The sequence below is a fragment of the Notamacropus eugenii genome, chromosome 1 (genome assembly GCF_028372415.1).
Source record: "Notamacropus eugenii isolate mMacEug1 chromosome 1, mMacEug1.pri_v2, whole genome shotgun sequence".
Classification (NCBI taxonomy): Eukaryota; Metazoa; Chordata; class Mammalia; order Diprotodontia; family Macropodidae; genus Notamacropus; species Notamacropus eugenii.
Window position 1 is genome coordinate 203,088,771 of NC_092872.1, and position 15,370 is coordinate 203,104,140.

The window sequence follows — 15,370 nt, forward strand, 5'->3', positions numbered from 1 at the left end:
GCTTAGGGCACTATTCAGTTTGTTAGAATAATAGCTACTGAGAAATTTAAAAGCTACATATTTTGGTATTGAAAAGTAACCAACATTTGCAAAGATCATTTTGCTTGTAGTTTGATCTCAGACTTTTAAATATTTTAGTAAGTATTCCAGGAATGAAAGGCAGAGGGTGGGTGGGAGGAACAATATAAAAATCTTTGACCTTGAGACATAATAAATTATATATGTAAAGGGAATAAAATAAAAATGATAATTTATATTTGGAAGATGTTTATAGTCTTCATTTTAAAAGTAGCTAGTTTAAATGTTACTGTAAATAGGAATGAAAGCTAAGATAAAAATAGGCAAGGTAAGAAAAATAAGTATTCTCACAGATGAATAAATACACATTTGAAAAGGAATAATAAATGACGTTGTGAAAACAGTACATTTTACAGAACTCCTTAGTTTTTCCATTTGATCCTTAACTATTAGTATCCCTGTTTTACAAATGGGAAAGTAAGACTTTGAGAGAATGTAATGGCAATGGTTAGAACACTGGATTCAGATTCAGATAATCTGTGTTCAGATCCTGGCTCTGCTATTTTCTGCATTTGTGGCCTTTGGGAAGTTAGTTAGACTCCTTGAGACTCAGTTTTCGTGTGTGTGTGTGCACGTGCGCACGCACCCCAAGCATCTTAGACATCTCAGATTATACCAATTCAAAATTTCCATGAGACCAAACTCAATGATTTTGGTACTGATAGCTATAAAAAGAAGACTTTTGAGATGCTGATCCTACTGTACTAATCATCATGTCTGAAAAATTCCCATCACCCATTTTGTGTAGTTACAGGCTGACAAAAAGCAACAAAGCTGTGTCACATTTATGTATGTTGACTACAAATTCATGTTTTCTAACCTCTATTCATTGGCCATCTAATCCAACCCATACCTGAAAAAGAATCCCCTATCTCTCCAGTCTGCTTGAGAAACTGTTCTCCAACCTTTCCTTGAAAATTTCCAAAGGAAAGGATCATATTGCCCCCCAAGGAAACTTGTAGCTCGAATTTGTAGGCAGTTTTTCCTTACATCAAACTGAAATTTTTCTCATTTAAAATTCCATCCATTTAGTTCTGTTCTGTGAAACCAGATGGAACAAGTCAAATTCTTGCACATGACAGCCCTTTAAATACTCGAACAGTTTTAACCAAACCTCTTATGGCATGAACTCAAGGTTCTTCACTATTTTGGTTGCCCTCTTGTGTATGCTCTTCAGTTTATCACTATTCTTCCTAATATATGGCACTTAGAATTGAACACAGGACTCCAGCTGTAGTCTGACCAGGGCAGAGTATGCAGTAGGCTTAACACTTCCTGTGTCTCTCAATTTAACTTAAGATGACTTTAACTTTCTTGGTTAATCTGTCATATTTGTGAGTTTCGTAGAACTTGTGATCCATTACAACTCTCAGATGTTGTTCATACTGCTCTCTAGTCAAAAATAAGATTAGTCTGGCATGATCTGTCCTTTATGATGTCATAGGGAGCCAACGACCATGGAGTGGTTGCTTATGAATCAGTCCACTTATTGGCCTACTTTACCCATCCATCCATCAATTATTCAGTGCCTAGGGATGCAGTTCATTGGGCCAGGTGACTTGAATTCTTCAGGAGCTGCTAAATGCTTTCTTAATATAGCTGTACTTGCTTTTGACTCCTTTATTATCTATATTTGTTCTTTTCTGTTTGGTCTCCTTCGCAGAAAAAACAGAATCTTAATAGAAGGGGTGAGGCTACCTGGTGCAATAGAAAGAACATTGTTTGGAGTTAAAGGATCTAGGTTCAAATACTACCTCTATTACTAACTGTTTGATTTGGGACCAGTCATTTGACCTCCTATCTATAAAATGAGGGAGTTGAATTAAATTACTTCTAAAGTCTCCTTCAGTGGGTCTAAATTTATGAGTCTGTGGACTGAGCATCTTAGCTTTTACCTGTTGACACTTGTTATGATATTTTCCCAATATAGCTTAAAAAACAAAGACAAAAACAACTCATTGTCCATAGCTTCTTCACCAACCTCAGATTCTACTTAAGCATTCATTCATTTACCAAATCTCCTTTTCTCTCCTGAATTCCTTGTTTTTGGTAGTGTGTAAACAAACACCCTGTAGGCCTACACCCTTAAGCTCCTCAGCCCCTTGCCTGAGGCCTTACTATCTTTGGTAGTGTTTCCTAGATTCCTAGTGGAAGTGTCGTTTGTGTTCATGTGGATAGTCTGAACTTGTGGGATATCTGTTGATATCAGTGATATCCATCTTGACAATGCTTGGAAGGTTCTCTGCTTGGTCTTGGACACTTGCCCCAGGAAAACAGCAGACCCCTATCATTGCTGTTAGGTCAACAGATAAGCTGCCCCAGCTCCCTTCCCTGAATGGTCTCCTCCCCTGACATCTCTTCCCTGACTGCACCTGTGTTTCTAGCCTCTTAACTTTTTCCATTCATGACCCCTGCCAGCCCTTCTTAAATTGTGGGTTGTGATGCCCTGTGGGTTCATCCTAAGTTAGACAGCAAGCAGCTACTTCCTCTTCAGAGCATCTTGGTCAATCTTAGGAAAGGATCTCAGATTTTATTTTAGCTTCAAACTCTAAGATCCTACTAACATTTCTCCCTTGTGTGAGATTTTATTAGGCATCAGCATCCTGACAGATCATGATTTTACTTCTGCCTTTTTTAAGATCCTGTTTCTTACTGGTTTTTCAAATAAAAAGTTGAACCCATCATCCAGTTTTTAAAGGAACAGACCTTTCATTGTCCCTGATCAAATTGCTGACTCAGAGCCATTCCCCCATCCCTTTTAACCTCTTCCAGGAACGATACTAGTTTGAATTTTGAACTAATTTTTTAATTGACCCTAAACAATTCACTTCTCTGTGGGCTTCAGTTTTTCCTTCTGCAAAATTAATAGGGTGGACTAGATGCTTTTTATGGTCCTTTTTAGCCCCAAATCTATGATTCTATATTTGTGATCCCTCACCTCACTCATATTCCATCCTCATATTTTCAAGTGTCTCTTGGATTTCTCTTTGTGAATGTTGCATTGGCCACTCAGAATTAACATGTCTAAAACCAGAATTTACCTCATCCTAGGTCCCCATCCTGTTAACGGCATCACCATTTTTCCACCTGTAGGACTTAAATCCTTGTCTTCTTAACTAGTATGCCTGCCTTTGGCTTCTTTCTCTGATTTATCCTGTACTCTGTTGCCAGATTATTATTTCTTTCTAGATCATAGATCAGTCACATTACTCCTTGGAGCTCTTGACTGGATCCTCCTAGTCTGTGGAATAAAGGTGAGAGTACCTATGTTAGCTTTTAAATTCCACCAGAATTCAGTAACAACTCACCTTTTCAGACTGGTTATCCTCTGCTTTTTCCTTCATTGATCCTTTGTGCCTGCCATACTGAGAAACTGTCTTTATTAAAACATTCCCCAAGAAGTTCTTCTAGACATTCTTCCTGTCTTTCTAGGTCTGGTTCAAATGTCACCTCATTAGTGAACCTCTAGTTCAAATGTCACTCTCATTACCACCACCCAGCAGGGATCCCTTTTTTTTTTTTTTAACATATAGCACTATATACCATCGTTTTAGCCCCTAATATATTCTGCTTTGTATTATAATATGCCTTATCTCCATTACTAGAGAATAAGCACTGTGAGGTCAGGAAGCATGTTTTTAATTCATATTTAATAGTGCCAGATTGATATTTATAAAATTTAATCCTAGTAATGTAATTTCTCTTTTTCAAAAATGTTTATTCGTTCTTTATTGTCATTTAAAATGTTGTTTGCTTCTTTTTCTACCTTGAGCATAATAGGCTTTTAACAAACATTTGCTGAATGAATAGAAACAAATACAAGGCCTGTGATCTTTAATGTTGAGATCATTAAGTTCTCCTTAGAAAAGTAATGGTGTCAAGGGTAGGGACTGCCTCTTGAGAAGTGTGTGGATTATTACAAGGAAGAGCAAAGGCTCCTTTTATTCTAAAAGTAGCTATTTTTTGTAGATAGGTATCTATGTATCTATAAAATGGAATGAAAGTAGTAATCAGACATTTCAGCCAAATTTTATCAGAAGCTCACTGTTCAAGAAGCTATATAGAAAGTACGAAAAGATTGTGTAGAATACGCTTTATCAAAATGAAATTTATGGTCATGCAGAAGTTTAAACTTTGAGATTTGAGAACATTAAGGGAAAAAGAAGAGAAACAGGTTAGTTATGAAGGGATCAGTCAGTTGCAGCCTTTCTTCCTTCACTCCCTTGCTTTGGATAAGCCAAAGTTCTCTGTACTTAAGCTGGACTGGACTAGTGATTATTTTTCAAATTAAAGACCTTTAGATTTTCCACCTTCAAGGAAGCCACCATTCATGTTTATTCATGTGCTTGGAATGCCTTACCCTACTCAGATGTAACATTCTTCATGAATCTTTTCCTTATTCTCATCCCTTTTCCCCGTGAATGTGACTTCTCTTTTTTTCTTAGTGTCCACAGGCCTTTTTAAGCTCTCTCATGGTATGTTATATTGACTTGTATGGTTTTGATATTTTTCTTATCTCCCTGGTTAGATATGTGAGTCTGTTGGGTTGTTTCCATTTCGTTGAATTCCCCGTAATGCCTTTTTTAAAGTTGAGTTGAGGTGAATTTAATCACAGAACTCTGTATCTTATTTTTATAGCATGAAGCACAATTTATTGGCTGGAAATTGGTATCACTGGTCATTTTTTTTTAAACTAACACTGCACCATTCAAACAAAAACCAAAATAACAAAAGAATATTAACAGACCATTGACATATTTGTCAGCAGTATTTTGACTTGTGTGTTTATAACTTTGTCTGTTCATTACATTTAGTACCAGCATATTGCATTATTTATAACTATACAACTTGGTGATTAATTAGTGCTACAGAAGAAATATTTCAGCTTTTGGGTTATTTAAGAAAGGACTAACTTAAAAGAAAAACTATTCAATAATAATATCTTGTAGAGCACTTTTTAATTAGAATTGTATAAGGTTCTTCTTATAATAAAAGAGTGATGATCTTTAGGGCTTAATAAGAAAACCTTTGAAGTGCTGTCTGTTGTATCTAGAAAATGCTCAATCCTAACTTCCTCATTAATTTTGAGTATAAATGTGGAACAATAACATACAAAATTTAATATCTGTAATATATTAATTATAATCCTTTTTGTCCCCTAGAACCTTCCTTCTGGATCCCCACCTGTTGGAGCTATTAAACTCACCTACATTTCAAAGGTATTTATTTTCATATATATCTTATCTAGTCCAGCAAATAGAGGGAACCACTTTGTTTTTATTTGAACAATAACGACAATAATAGTAAGGCTCTAAGGTTTTCTGAGAGGATTCAGATCCTACTGAAAGCAGAACCTTTGTAAGGTTGGGAGGTTCTTAATATTGATATAATTAGAGATTTGTGGGGCAAAATGAAAGCATTTTATGGTGGTTGGGACAGATAAAAATTTCATTTTTGTGAATCTCATGCAGAAACATCAAGGAGAAAGAACTTAGTTATTTCCTTTTGTCATGCTTTATAGTAAAGGCTTCTTTGAGTCTTACGTTATGTTTAGTTTTAAAATTATTCCTATCATTAGGTGACTATGACCTTTTGAAATTATGTTGTTTAAATATTTTACTTTGGTAAAAACATAGACTCCTTTTATATTGTAAAAGATAGTTTTGCCCTACTTCTCTTTGTTCATTTTCATTTTTTACATTACCATTTAAACTTTTTAAAACTAGATTTATTATTGCCAAGGTGAATGCGGTCCTATTTATTTCCACTGTGTTTTAGGAACCATGAGAGTTCAAGGGATTCTAGTCTTAGATATTTTTCAATGAGAGGTTTTGTTTATGTATTTATATATGTCTATAACATTAGGGAGAAAGATAGAAAGGAGGGAAAGAGAAGAAAACAAGCGAGCTCCTTAACACGTAGCAAAAGAGATATATGTGAGCTATGCTCCTTTGAAATTCACCAGTCAGTTTTTTAATTTTACATTTTTTCTTATCAACTTAAATATCAACAAACTTGAACATTTGAATGTACAAAGAATAACAGAAAGAGGATTGAATATGAAACTGTGAACTTTTAACTGTTTTTTAAATCTGTATTCAATTTAACAGTTACAAAATTATCCTGTTTGTCCCTTTCTAAACTTCCTTCTACTCTCTTCTGTGTTTTTTAAAATGTTTGATTGATGTTCTGTTTTTTCCCATCACTATCCACCCATTCCCTTGTCCATAAGTATACACCTCAACCAATAAAAGCCCTTCCTTGTAACAGATGAGGATAGTCAAGCAAAACAGTTGTACATGCGTTGGGTATGTCTGACACAGAAGTCCCATTCTGTACCTTTTGCCCATCGTGTCTGCCAAATGATATGCTTCATTATCTGTCTCCTGGGGTCATGATTGATCATTACATAAATTCAGAGTTCTTAATTCTTTCAAAGTTGTCTTACTTATCATTATTATAGTATGTATAGAAATCATTCTTCTGGTTCTGTTCACTTCACATTGCATTAGTTTATACAGGTATTCTCAGGTTTTTTGAAACAATAGCATCTTCTTGGTGCAAAAATATTTCATAATATTTATGTACCAGTGTTTCATGTGCAACCACTTTGTTTCCTAGCATACTTGCTATCATCTTGTATCTCTTCTGTTTCTCAGCTACACTTGAAAAGGCCTTCTACACTAAGTATCTCTATTTCCTCTAGATTTCTGAACTATCTGAAGTCTGACTTCTTACCTCATTGATAATTCAACTCCTCTTTCCATAGTCACCAATGGTTTCTTAATTGCAAATCTAATGGGACCTCTTTACAGTATTTATCACTCTTGATCACCTTTATCTCCTGGATACTTTCTATTCTCTGGGTTTTCCTGACACTGCTGTGTCTCAGATTTCCTTTTACTTGTCCTCCATCTTCTTTACTAGAGTTTCTTCCTCCATGCCATGCCTGTTAACCATGGGCATATAACCCAGGGCTTTCTCTGGGGCTGTCTGTAATCTCTCCTTTGGTAATCTCGTCAGGTTTCATGGGTTCAGTGATCTCTGTACAGATCACTCCCAGATCTATGTATCCAGCTCTTGTCTTTATCCTGAGCTCTAATTCCTCTTTCTCATCATCAAAATGACTTTCTTTTCAGCATTTCAGATTGGATGTACTGTAGACAAACACAGCATGTCTACAACACAACTCATGTCTTTGAACACAATCCTTGTTTGGACTTTCTATTATAGTTGGGGAATCACACTATCTTTCCAGTCACACAGGTTGTCTATCAGTCTTGGTGTCATCCTTGCCTCCTCTATCTTATTTATTCCACACATCTAATCAGTTGCAGGTATTTTATGCTTTTTGTAGTTATTTTAAATGGAATTTCTCTCTCATTCTTTTCTTATCAGCCTTTATTAGTTGATCCTGACAATTTTCATGGATTTCTTATGTGTTCTGACAAAACTGTTTATCTTGATTAGTTTTTTCTTGGGTTTTCTAAGTGAAACATGATAATTGTCTGTAGATAGGGATAATTTTGCTATTCAAAATTCAATGCCTAGTCCCTCAATTTTTTTCTTATTTTTATACCTAGCATTTCTTGTCTATGTCAACTAAGACATCTTTGTTTTACCCCTTAGTTGTACTGGTAAAGCTTCTAATGTTTCCCCAGTTGATTACAAGTGTTGCTAGTTAGTGTATTAAAATAAATGCTTTTGGTCGTAATAAGAAAAATTCTTTTATTATTATGCTTTACACCGTTTTTTTTTTTAAAAACATAAATGACTACTGCATTTTGTAGTACCTGACATCTCGAGTGTATTAGTGTATACTTCACTGTCTGTAACGCCTTGCATTACTTGAACAAATTTTTATCATAAAATATAGTTTCTTGATGACATTTTTTGCTTCTGTATTCCTTTGAAGTTTGTCATTGGTTATATGTGGCATCTTGCTCATTCTCATGATAAGCCTTTTTATTGATACTAATTTTTAATTCTTTGGAGACTGTAGCCTTTGTTTCTTTGCTATATGTAGCAATATCTGTACAATGTTGGGGTTAAAAAGATGGAACTTGGATTTTGTGGGGAGCTCTGGGGTCATTTAAGGAACTTTTACAATTTCCTGAAAATAGTCATTTTTCCTTCTCTTGTTCAGCTCTGGGCCAAATTCATTATACAGCTTTGTTTATCAGGAGGCAGCATATACAATGGGAATAGTACTGGTTCTGGTTGTAGACCATCTGAGTTCACCTTCTGCCTCTGTGTGACTTGGGGCAAGCCACGTAACCTTTTTGGGAGGGCTTAGTTTCCTCATCTGTAAAATGTCCTCTGAGATCCCTTCCAACTCTAGATCTGTGAACCTATGAAAAATGTGTATTGTCTGTCCCTGACTAATGGGTCGGCTATATAAGTTGTCCATTCAAATACCTGTTAAAACAGTCTTCATCCATTTGGTCTTTGTTGTGTAGATAGTTAGGTCTTTTACTAACCAGAGAATGACTAGTGATCTCTTCTAGGAGACTTTATTGTGTTCTGGAGCTTGATCTACCAGCAGGTGCTTTAGATATGAACCTCACCGTCCACAGGAATGAATCTGTTTTGAACTTGAACTCTACAGTGGGTCTTCTCTGTCAGTGGTGAATACTTCAGGCGAGCCTATATGTCCTTAATGCTTGATCTGAATTTTATGATTAGGTGATCATTAAATAGGGTTATTTCTTTGAATGAATTTTAAATGATTTTGATGTTTGGAAGGGAGTTACCTTGTCTTATTCTTGCAAAGCAGCATTTTATTTTAGTGAATCAGATGCTTTTTCATAATCAACAAAGAGTAACCAGAGTGAAATTTTATATTTGCTACATTTTTAATTCATTTGAGAAATGGTAAAGATGGTTCCTTGTTGGGTATTGTTTGCAAAAGTTGACTTTCCTCCCTAATGCTGTTTTTTGGTAGGTTTGTAGTTTTTGATATTCTTCCTTGTTGCCACCTTTTCTTGCCATTAATAAGGTTCAACATTTTTTCCATTCTTTTGGCACCTTCCTCTTCTTAGTTATATTGTAAATCACCACCTCAGTAAATGCTCACAGGTGTGTCACCTCCTGCACAAATACAAATCCCCTGTATGTATTCTTGGGCCATTCTGGCAGCTTTTCCCATCTTTGATTTCTTAGTGACATTGTTCTTTCCCTGTAAGTATGCCACCTTGGGGACTGTGATAATAGAGGTCAAATATGACAGTTTCACAGTCATTGAAAAGTTTGTTATAATAATTTTTACAAATCTTGTCCATTTTTCTTCTATTTGCTATCTTTCCATTTTCATCTTAATTCCCTTTGGGAAGACTTTGCTTTGTTGGATGTCATGCCAAGCTTTCTTTAAACTGGTTTTCTCCTCTACTGTTTCTCTTAGCTTTATTGTTTTTACTTTAGTAGTATTTAAATGTTTTATTAGTAATATTAGTTTTATCTCTGCTTTATCCTTCATTGGTTTGGATATCAAAACTATGCTTCTCTCATTAAAGGAGTTTGTTATATCTTTTTTCTCTATTTTTGACAGCAGTTTATGTATTAGAGGGCTTACTCGGGCAGGATAGAATATTTGATAGGATTCCTTTATTAATTTATGTAATGTGTGAGGTTTTTTTAGTTCATATTGGGCTTGTTCAATTTTTTTTTGAGATTGGGCTATTTGCCATCTGTTGATTTTGATATTTTATATAATACTCATTTTTCATATTCTTAGATTTTGCTTTCATGTATTTAGAAATAGTAGTTTCTATTGAGGTCTTTTTGTTTCCTCTTTATTCATTGTAAACTTCTTGTCTTTTTTATTTTGCCACTTTGTTTTAATTTTTTCTTCAAAAAAATTTCACATTAACTAATGGTTTATTACTTTTCAAACTTTCAAATAAAAGCCTTTTATTTGGTATATCTTTCCAGTAGTTTTTTTTGCTAGTTTTATCTTTCCTCTGATTTTCAAAATTTCATCTTTCATTCTTCTTTTGGGATTGTTAGTTTGTTGAGGAGGATGTTGGTCCAGGATTGTGGGGGAGAAGTGGCAATGACAACAATGACCTGTAGTGCTGGGTTTCTTCTGGAGGTCTTTGAAATTTTCAGCTCAATTTTCCTTTATGTACTCAGATACAATGCCATTCTGGGCATATATATTGAATATTGAGGGTCTTTAATTAATAGTGTTTTCCTCTTTCATTCTTGATTGTACTTGTTTTTTGTTGTTGTTTGGTCATTTCAGTCATGTCTGACTCTTCATGACTCCATTTGGGGTTTTCTTGGCAAAGATAGTAGAGTGGTTTGCTTCTCCAGCTCATTTTAGAGATAAAGAAACTGAGGCAAACAGGGTTAAGTGACTTGCCCAGAGTCTCAGAGCTAGGAAATATCTGTGACCAGATTTGAACTCAGGTCCTCCTCACTCCAGACTCAGCGCTCTATCCATTGTGCCACCTAGCTGGTGTGAAATCATGATTGCATTTGATGCTTTTTACATTTGACTAAAGAATGGCAAATTTTATTCAGTCTCCTTGTTTTACTTTCTTTTGTATGAGTGTTGTATACAAAATGTTGTTGGGTTCTCCTTTTCCAATCCAAACTGATCTTTTGTTCTCTCTTATGGACATACTGAGTCCATTAGCATTTGAGGTTAGAATTGTTTGATTTTTACTTTTTTCCATCAAATTCTAGTATGTTACTTTAAAAAAATTAATCTATACTATGTTCTGATTGTTTTGCTTACAGCAGTCTGATCATAGTATCTTTTCTAAGTCCATAATCTTTTTTTTTACGTTACCCAACCTAAGACCAGATTACTTCATTCTACTTTTATTATTTTTTTTCTGCCCCTTGTTTTCCCCTCACCTCCATTTTCCTTGATTAGACCAGAATGTAATTCAGGAGACTGCTCATCTTTCTCAATCCTCTGATCACTTAACCTGTTTGAATGACCCTTCTCTTTGGTACTCCACATTCTAAGAAATACTCCATTCTTTCTTCTTCCTTTTTCTAGGTTATTCTAGTATCAGATCCCCTTTCATGGCCTTTGTCCATTATATTTTCCCCTTATTTTCTCAGTGACCTTCCTGGAATGTGAGACTTCTTAAAGATAATATTTTTGTATTTTCCTTTGTTCAGATAAGATGAATGTGTGGTATGAATATTCTCATCTTCCCTTTCCTACTTGTTTGAATGATTTTAGTTTATGTAGACTGTAGAATGGTATAGTTGAAGCAGCATTACATTTAGGGTTAGCTGAACTGAATGAAATCCAGGCTCATCTATACACGTCAAAGCCAGCCACTCTAGTATCTGAAAGCAAGAGCCAGCATTAACTGCAATAAACCTGGGGCCTTTCCAGTAAAATTAGGAATAAGGTAATGATGTTCATAGTGCTAGAGATACTAGTTATAGTAGTAACACAAGAAATAGAAATTGAGGGAATAAACACAGACAAAGAGGAAACAACTTTTTATCAATTTTTTTTTTTTAGAAATCCCTAGAAACAATAACTTCAGCAAAATTGTAGGATGCAAAATGAACCCATAGAAGTTATCAGTCTTACTGTGTATTATCAACAAAACTAAGCAAAAGGACATAGAAAGAAATTACATTTATAGTCACTATAGAAGGTATAAACTACTTGGGTGGCATTCATAAGAACTATATGAATACAAACATAATACACTCTACATAATGCTGCACCATTGTAATAAAAAAGGTGATACTCCCTAAAATAGCTTTCTTATTTAGTGCTATACCAGACTATAAAAGAATTACTTTATAGAATTGGAAAAATAATTACAAAATTAATTTGGAACAAGACAAGGTAAAGAATCTTGAGAAATGATGGGGAAAAAAAGGAAGTATTGGGGCCTAGCATTATGAAATCTCTAATTCTACAACAAATCAGTCATTACATAATTTGGTACTTGTTAAGAAAAAAAGATCTTGACTGTTGGAACAGATTAGATATACTGTACATATAGAGAAGTGAGGGAGCACAAATAGCACCTATGGAGTAGGAACTCAGTATTTGACAGAAAGTGGGAAAACTTTAGAGTAGTCTGGCAGAAACTAAATATATGACTTAGACATAAATGGTTACATTATAAATTAGAGAAACAAGGAAAAAAGTTACCTCTCAGATCTCTGGATAGGGTAAGAGTTCATCACCAAACAAATGGTAGAGAAAATCATGGAAGATGAAATAAACAAATTGGATTATATGAAATTGATAAATATTTGCACAAACAAAATTAATCCAACCAAAATTAGAAGAAAAGCAGGTAAATGGGGGGAATATCTTTGCAACAGATTTCTCTGATGAAAGTTTCACTTCCAAGATACGTAGAGAACTTATTCAAATTTAAAAGAATAAGAGCCATTTCCCAACTGACAAATAGGTAAATAATATGAACAGCAGTTTTCAGAGGAAGAAATTTCAGTTAATAATAGCCATTTGAGAAAGTGATCTGAATAATAATTGGAGAAATGCCAATTAAAACTTCTGAAGTTCCATCTTATACTGATCATATTGACAAATTTGACAAAAAAGGAGAATAACAAGTTCTGGAAGGGCTTTGGGAAAGCAGGTACATTAATGCAGTATTGTGGAGCTGTGATTTAGTTTGGCCCTTCTACAGAGTGGTTTGGAACTCTGCCCTCAACGTAACTAAACTGTGCAAAACCTTTTAATCCAACAATGCCACTACTAGGTCTGTTCCCCAAAGAGTTCAAAGAAAGAGAAAAATGCACCCAAGTGTACAGATCTGTTTATAACAGCTCTTTAATAGTGGCAAAGAACTAGAAAGGGAGTTCCTATCAAATGAGGAGTGACTGAACTAGTTCCAGTATGTGAATATGATGAAATATTATTATGCTGTAAGAAGTGATGAAGGGGATGGTTTCAGAGAAACCTGGGAAGACTGTTTGAACTAATGCAATTTGAAGTCATTGGAATGAGGAGAACAATTTATACAATCATAGCAACATTTTAGGGAGAAATAATTTTGAAAGGTGTCACTGGTTAATTCAATGACCGGCCACGATTCTAGAGGCCTTATGATTAAAACATTCTGTCCTCCTCCTTACAGAGAGGTGTAGATTGAGACATATTTCTTAGGCATTACCAATGTGGGAGTTTGTTTTGCTTGTGTATTTGTTACAGAGTCTTTGAATTCACTTTTATTATTTCTTCTGATTCAGTACTCCATTCATATATACCATGATTTGTTTAGCCATTCCCCAGTTAATGGATATCTGCTTTATTTTTTTTCTACCAGAAAAGGAGCACTTTAAATTTTGCGATTTGCTTTCCAATATAGTAAAGTGATAAGTTACAAATATTATTCTGATTTTCCATATGGGGAAACCGGCTCAGAGAGAGTGAATGACTTAGTCAGTGGTTTTACAGCTAGTGTTGGAGTCAAGCCTAGGTAACTCCTGACTCCACAGTCAGCATTTTAAGATATGATCCCATCCTCTTCAATTCACTCTGTGCACTCTGTCTCTATGTATGTGTGCGTGTGTGCATGTGTGTGTGTGTAATCCCACCCAGTACCCAGATACTGAAATGTTTCAAGAGTTACAAATATTGTCTTTCCATGTAGGAATGTAAACAGTTCAACTTTAGTAAGTCCCTTATGACTTCTCTTTGCTGTTCACCTTTTCCTGGTTCTCTTCATTCTTGTGTTTGAAAGTCAAATTTTCTTTTCAGCTCTGGTCTTTTCATCAAGAATGCTTGAAAATCCTCTATTTCATTGAAAGACCAATTTTTCCCCTGAAGTATTATACTCAGTTTTGCTGGGTAGGTGACAGAGTCAGCATTTTAACCATTCACATTTTCTCATTGTAATTTTATATTAATGTAAACCTCAGTTTCTTTAAAATTTTAACCTCATGTCATTTCTTTTTTTATTTTATTTAACTTTTAACAATTATTTTCACAAAATTTTGGGTTACAAATTTTCTCCCCTTTTATCCCCTCCCCCCCCCAAACCCAAGCATTCTAATTGTCCCTGTGACCAATCTGCTCTCCCCTCTATCCTCCCTCCCTGCCCTTGTCTCCGTCTTCTCTTTTGTCCTGTAGGGCCAGATAGCTTTCTTGACCCCTTAACCTGTATTTCTTATTTCCCAGTGGTAAGAACATTACATTTGATCCTAACACTTTGAGTTCCAACATCTTTAGCTCCCTCCCTCTCACCCCTTCCCCTTGGAAGACAAGCAATTCAATATAGGCCAAATCTGTGTAGTTTTGCAAATGATTTCCATACTAGTTGTGTTGTATAGGACTAACTATATTTCCCTCCATCCTATCCTGTCCCCCATTATTTCTATTCTCTTATGATCCTTTCCCTCCCCATGAGTGTCGACCTCGGATTGCATTCTCCTCCCCATGTCCTCCCCTCCATCCTCCCCCCCACCCTGCTTGTGCCCCTGTCCCCCACTCTCCTGTATTATGAGATAGGTTTTCCTATCAAAATGAGTGTGCATTTTATTCTTTCCTTTAGTGGAATGTGATGAGAGTAGACCTCATGTTTTTCTCTTGCCTCCCCTCTTTATCCCTCCACTAATAAGTCTTTTGCTTGCCTCTTTTATGAGAGATAATTTGCCCCATTCAACTTCTCCCTTTCTCCTCCCAATATTTCTCTCACTGCTTGATTTCCTTTTTTTTTTTTTAAGATATGATCCCATCCTCTTCAATTCACTCTGTGCACTCTGTCTCTATGTATGTGTGCGTGTGTGCATGTGTGTGTGTGTGTAATCCCAGCCAGTACCCAGATACTGAAATGTTTCAAGAGTTACAAATATTGTCTTTCCATGTAGGAATGTAAACAGTTCAACTTTAGTAAGTCCCTTATGACTTCTCTTTGCTGTTCACCTTTTCATGGTTCTTTTCATTCTTGTGTTAGAAAGTCAAATTTTCTTTTCAGGTCTGGTCTTTTCATCAAGAATGCTTGAAAATCCTCTATTTCATTGAAAGACCATTTTTTCTCCTGAAGTATTATACTAAGTTTTGCTGGGTAGGTGATTCTTGGTTTTAGTCCTAGTTCCTTTGACTTCTGGAATATCCTATTCCATTCCCTTCGATCCCTTAATGTAGAGGGTGCTAGATCTTGTGTTATCCTGATTGTATTTCCACAATACTTGAATTGTTTCTTTCTAGCTGCTTGCAATATTTTCTCTTTCACCTGGGAATTCTGGAATTTGGCCACAATGCTCCTAGGAGTTTCTCTTTTTGGATCTCTTTCATGCGGTGTTCTGCGGATTCCTTGAATATTTATTTTGCCTT

General features: G+C 35.3%; 1 protein-coding gene across 8 annotated transcripts in view; it reads left to right on the forward strand.

The window, feature by feature from the left end:
- The window catches only part of PLEKHA1 (pleckstrin homology domain containing A1), an 81,159-nt gene that overhangs the window by 27,620 nt on the left and 38,169 nt on the right, over positions 1-15,370 (forward strand). For all 8 annotated transcript variants that reach the window (XM_072624643.1, XM_072624632.1, XM_072624672.1 and 5 more), the window contains one exon: positions 5,241-5,297. In XM_072624643.1, coding sequence (XP_072480744.1) covers positions 5,241-5,297 — 57 coding nt within the window. The remainder of the gene's footprint in view (positions 1-5,240; positions 5,298-15,370) is intronic.